The sequence below is a fragment of the Zea mays genome, chromosome 2 (assembly GCF_902167145.1).
Source record: "Zea mays cultivar B73 chromosome 2, Zm-B73-REFERENCE-NAM-5.0, whole genome shotgun sequence".
NCBI lineage: Eukaryota > Viridiplantae > Streptophyta > Magnoliopsida > Poales > Poaceae > Zea > Zea mays.
The window spans coordinates 38,456,826-38,462,504 of NC_050097.1; the positions used below are offsets into that span (position 1 = coordinate 38,456,826).

A 5,679-nucleotide genomic window follows, 5' to 3' on the forward strand; every position below is an offset into this window, starting at 1 on the left:
AAGAATGAACTTATGATGTACCACTTTAATTAGGATGAAGTGGTTCTTCAAATCAAACACCCTATTATTGTCACGGTTTGATTATTTTTTTTTAAAAAAAAATCTGAAATCAGTTATTAATACAGGTTGAGTGAAAAAAGAAACCCCATACTGTACTGCATTACTCTGCCTCGAGCCGACAGTGCACCAACATCTGGGTCACAGCTTGATCGGGACCTGGAGGATGCGCACACACCCGTTCATCACATCGGGCATTGACGCGGCAGCGACTCACAGTCACAGCCACCGCTTCCAGAGTCCAGGCTCCGACACCCTGTCCCGACCGCGTGCCGACGGGTCACGTCAGGTCGATCTGGACCGTCCAAGGTCTCCTCACACACGTGCTTCCGCGGCCCGGGCCGTCGGATGCCCAGTCCCGGGGGTGCCCCGCGCCTTGTACAAATAGACTCGCGTGGCAGTCGAGCGGCGAGCCTCGGCGGCTGGCCTGTCATTCACTCGTTCTACTCGAGGTCTCGAGCTGTGCCTGTGCCAGCCAACATCCAGAAGCCCACAAAGACCAAGTGGTAACCCGTCACACTCCTAATGCAGCTTCTTCCGCGCCTCTGCATGGCCAACGGCACCGGCGACGGAGACGGGAAGGGGAACGCCAACAGCAGCAAGCTGGCCACCGCGGTGTCGTCGTCCTCCTCGACCGTCTCCACCACGTCGTCCGCCGCGACGGCGGCCGCCGTGTCGGAGGCGTCGTCCTCGACGACGTCGCTCCCTTCGCTCTCCTCAGCGACGGGCGGCAGCGTCACCGCGTCCTTGGTCCACGTCACCACGCTCCTCCCTCCGTCCGCGCCGTCCGCTGCCGCCGCCGTCGCGGCGGCGGGGGACTCCCCCCACGGCCTCGTCGTGGCCCGGCCGGCGTGCGTGGCGTTCCACGACCTGTCGACGCTGGAGGCGACGTCCACCTCCGACGCCGCGGACGGCGCCGCGGCCGCGGGCTCGGTCAAGTGCGTGACGCACCTCCCGGGCGGCGGCGGCACGGCCGCCGTGACAGGCCACCAGGACGGGCGCCTGCGCCTGTGGCGGGCGTCCTCGCGCTCGCGCGCCAGGCTGCGCCTCGCCGCGGCGCTCCCCACGGTCTCCGACCGCCTCCGCAGGTTCCCCGTGCCGTCCAACCACGTGGCCGTCCGCCGCCACCACCGCCGGCTCTGGATCGAGCACGCCGACGCCGTGGCGGGCGTGGCGGCGTCCGCCGACGGGCGCCTCCTCTTCTCCGTCTCCTGGGACCGGACGCTCAAGGTGTGGGCGGTCCCGTCGCTGCGGTGCCTGCAGTCGCTGGCGGCGCACGACGACGCCGTGAACGCCGTCGCCGTGGCGCCCGACGGCACCGTGTACACGGCCTCCGCCGACAAGCGCGTCCGCGTGTGGGCGCCCGACAACAAGCCGCCGTCCCGGCGCGCCGCGCGCGGCAAGAGGCACCAGCAGCAGCCTGTCTACCACCTGGTCGCCACGCTGTCCCGCCACACGGCGGCGGTGAACGCCCTGGCTGTCGGGTGCGGGGGCCAGGCGCTGTACTCGGGGGGCAACGACCGCTCCGTCCTGGTGTGGGAGCGGGAGGACAGCGCCAGCCACATGGTCGCGATCGGGGCCCTGAGGGGCCACCGCAAGGCCGTGCTCTCCGTCGCGTGCGCGCCGGGCGGGCTGGTCGTCAGCGGGTCAGCGGACCAGACGGTGCGCGCCTGGCGCCGCGCCGCGGACGGTAGGGGCTACGCCTGCGTTGCCGTCATCGACGGCCACCACACCGCCGTCAGGTCCGTCGCGGCGGCGCCTGTGCCGATCCAGCTGAAGCGGTCTCGGGCAGCTGGTGGTGTAGACGGCGGTGACGAGGAGTGGAGGGTGTGCAGCGCGAGCTTCGACGGCGAGGTGCGGGTCTGGTCGCTGCGTGTGTCGGGTTTGTTTGGCGCCATCTTTTGACGTAGGGCAGTGTATTCTTTTTTTTTCTTACTACTACACGACTATTATTATACACCAATGTTTGGTTTGGCTCTTGGGCACGGCACGCTGTCGTATCGTACGTTGATGTATTATGTATATACAGAAGAGAGCTAGCTAGTGGGGACAGTGGAGTGTGTCTAGGTACTTTTTTTTGCGTTCTTGCAAATTTGCTGAGAAAAATTCTAAGTACCTTTTTTTCATATCTTGTTTACGGTTTATTACATTTCGTAACTTTTTACAGCTTTCTGATAATTGTGTGTCGACTGTCGCCAAAAGCGGGCAGGCATGGAAACATCCTGGTTGCTTGTTTAGGTCGATGTCCCGCTGTCGATCGTTGCTTTTTGAAAATAAAAAAAAGTAAAAAAGCTATTCGATTACCATCTCAGGGTCTGTTTGGTTGGGCTGTGGCTGTGAAAAAAGTTGCTGTGGGCTGTGAGCTGTGGAAAAAGCTGCTGTAGGCTGTAAGTTGTTAAAAAGCTAAAAACCGTTTGGTAGAAACCACTAAAAGTCGTTAAAAATCCTTCGATATATGTTTTCATAGTTCCATCCGAAAAGCCACTAAAAGCAGGTCCAGAGGTGCTTTCAGATTTGCACTACAAGAAAGTCGGCTTTTAGAAAAAGCTGCTTCCTGGATCCAGCCCTTTGGTTGGCTTTTGGCTTTTAGGGGGGCAAAAGCCAAAGCTAAAAGTTAAACCAAACACACCCTCAGTCACTCAAAGGATATGCTCACTCCGTTTCATAAAAAAAAAGTCGCTAAAGAACTTATGCTAATTAAACTTTTTAAAGTTAATTAGGTTCTGTAAAAAAATATTAACAATACCTATTCTTTAGTATTTATATACCAGATTTCATAGCCAAGTGATCACTCTCGGGTGTGAGGAATGCCCAGCTTTTAATGGCACAATATGTCCAAACTTTAATCACTCGGTTAGTCGATCAGTATCTGTGGAAGTTTTATCAAAGTTTTATTTGCATTTAATAAGCTGTTACGTAAATGGTTTTTTTACTATGTGACAACGTAAAATATAGGATAAATAAATTTTATGGACATGAAAAATCTCTTTGCACAATTACCAACTCTATAAATTATCAAATTGGACACCATAGAATAATTTTTTTATAAGGATATATGTTTTATTTAATTATTTGCCAAGAAAATAACTAGCTATACGGCCATATATACCTGTTTTTTTGGTGCTACAAGCCTACACCAATTACAAATAGACGATAAAAAAATGTACCTCTAAAAATGGACGGTGCCATTTCCCGGCGCATGATTGCATGACGGCTGGAGTTGTGATGTGAGCCTCTGTAAAGCGTTCCTGCATATCGCCGGGGAGCTGGAGCAGGATCGCCTGCAGGTGAGGTCGTTCTCACGCTTGTGGCGTGGCTGATTGCTTGACTGGGGGTGGACGTGAGCATGCATATCAGCTCACGTACGATCTATATAGCTACCCGTCTGCTGGACCTGACTACTACGAGATAACAAGATCCTGTCACCTTTCTCAGAGAGCTAATCTACTAATCATCCATGCATGCCATGATTCGCATTGTGTTCTGCCACTCAACAACACAGTTTTGTCCAAGTACTGTCAGCTTTTAGTGCCGCGCGCCGAGGATGATGCGTGTCACACCAAAAAAGAAATGTTATCCTTTGTGTGTTGTCCACTGGCGCGGTTAACCAAACAAACAAGCTGCGTATCTGCTGCAGATATTTTGGGCAGGAGCTGATGAGTGATGAGGTGGATGGACACACCTGCTATTGAAAACGGCAACCATGCATGCAGATTTGTCGCACGTCACCAACGCCAGTAATAGTACACTGTAACTAGCGCTACGTTTTGGGAGTTATATTATATTAGCCTCCAAGGGATAAATAAATAAATGTTCAAGAAATTATAAGAGTACACACCATACACCCAACGGGAACTCCAGCAATTGATCCAATTTTCTAAGATGTTATATTTTCACAAGAGAAATTAGTTAATTTTCTTTTAGAAAATAAAAATTTCTTGGAGAAACGGAGTCCCAAACTAGCCCTTAATTAGATATATATTATGTCTAGAGATATAAGGAAAAGCAAGTGTTATGTTTTTTAGATTCAACACCATGACAAATACTTTCATAATATATAACCTGCATGTGATATATAAATTTCTAAAAAAATTGATGGCGACAAATTAATCCAAATATTTGATGCCAGTCTCAACTATGGAACCACTGATGTAAACAACAATAGCCAATTTTAGTCTGATTGATGAAGCCGGGCTAGTAGTAGCCGCTAGCTAGGCGATAAACGAGAGCATGGCTTGCAGAAGTTGCATAGAGTTGAAGGGCATGCTTGGTTCTAAGATCTGTCCCCCAAAACTACTAGGCTGTTTGTCTTCCGTCCATTTTATAAAAGGCAGGTTCTTAAAAAAACACCGGATGATCCATTAAGAGAGTGTTTGGTTTAATAAAACCATTCATTGTAGATAAGCTGGTGCATCATAAGTCCATTATATAGATTTGTTGAAACCACCTCATTCATTATATTATTGCTAATTTAATCAGTCAGTCAACTAACAATCAATTCTGGACGCTTCTGAAGGCTCAGGCACAGGCCACCAGCGACCATTATGAACGTGAAAGGATTTTGAACGAGTGCATAAATGTCAAGGTCGGCAAAGGCAGCCCGGAAGAAGAGAAGTTGAGCTGGTACTGTACGTACCTTGATTCCAAGATTCCATGTCAATGTTCAGAAACAAGTGGCTGGCTGAAAACCACGTCCGGTCGTGCGTGGTTTCAACGGAGCTTGGAAGGTGTGCATGCATGCGGGACAGGAACAGGAGTGTCAGCACCCAGCCTGACAGGGAGCACAGGGACTCTTCCACGGCAGCGGATACACCTCCGCTGGGAGCTCCGGTGTTGGGCCGGCGACGGAAGAAGCCCAATGTAAGATACACGGGTCCAGAGTGGGTGTGAGTATTTAAGACACGAATTTGTAAGGAATATTCAGGCTGTAAGAAATACGCTACTGCTAATAGTATCGTATCGTATCGTCTCCTATCTCTATCGGGGTCTCCCTGGTGCCAGACCCTAACAACTGGTATCAGACTACCGATCCTGGAGGCGGACATCGCTCCGTACTTCACGCGAGCGGCGAAGATGGCTGGGGCATCAGATCCCGGCGTATCCACAGCTCTCGCCGCTCAATCCAAGCAAATCGAATCTCAATCCAAACATCTGGCGGCGCAGTCCAAGCTGCTCCAACAACTCTGCGATCGACTCGAAGCGCAGGATCTGCAGTGGAGTTCCTTGAAGCAATCCGTCGCCAACAACGCTGAGGATATCAGCTCGATTCATCTCCGACTGGATCGCGACCGTGAAGATCTCAGCCGCAACCTCGACACGCACCTTGCGTCGCAGACAGCGGCGTTCGAGGAGATCGCGCGGGAGCAGATCGGATCGGTCGTCGCCCACGCCTCCACGCGGGTGGCGGCTCTGGAGAGCGTGACGTCCTGCTTCGAGTCCTGGCGACCTCGGATCGAGCGCTCGGTCGAGGGCGTCCAGGATTCCCTCACCACCATGCGCGAGGAGTTGGCCAGGGTGTCCCAGTTGCTCGAGCGCGGCGTTTTCCCTGACCCGCAGCAACCACCGGGCAACCAAGGACACCAGTGGACAGCGCCGGACCAATTCCACGCTGCTGCTCCACAC

At 52.7% G+C, this 5,679-nt stretch overlaps 1 protein-coding gene across 1 annotated transcript; it reads left to right on the forward strand.

The window, feature by feature from the left end:
* The first annotated feature begins 534 nt into the window (after window positions 1-534).
* LOC100280960 (uncharacterized) lies at window positions 535-2,014 on the forward strand. Its single transcript, NM_001367153.1, has one exon. It carries the CDS (start codon window positions 583-585, stop codon window positions 1,960-1,962), a length of 1,380 nt encoding a protein of 459 aa, NP_001354082.1. The 5' UTR covers window positions 535-582; the 3' UTR covers window positions 1,963-2,014.
* Window positions 2,015-5,679: the final 3,665 nt, after the last annotated feature.

Excerpts from the sequence above, each read along its gene's own strand:
- LOC100280960 (NM_001367153.1), top strand. The coding sequence starts at position 583 with ATGCAGCTTCTTCCGCGCCTCTGCATGGCCAACGGCACCGGCGACGGA.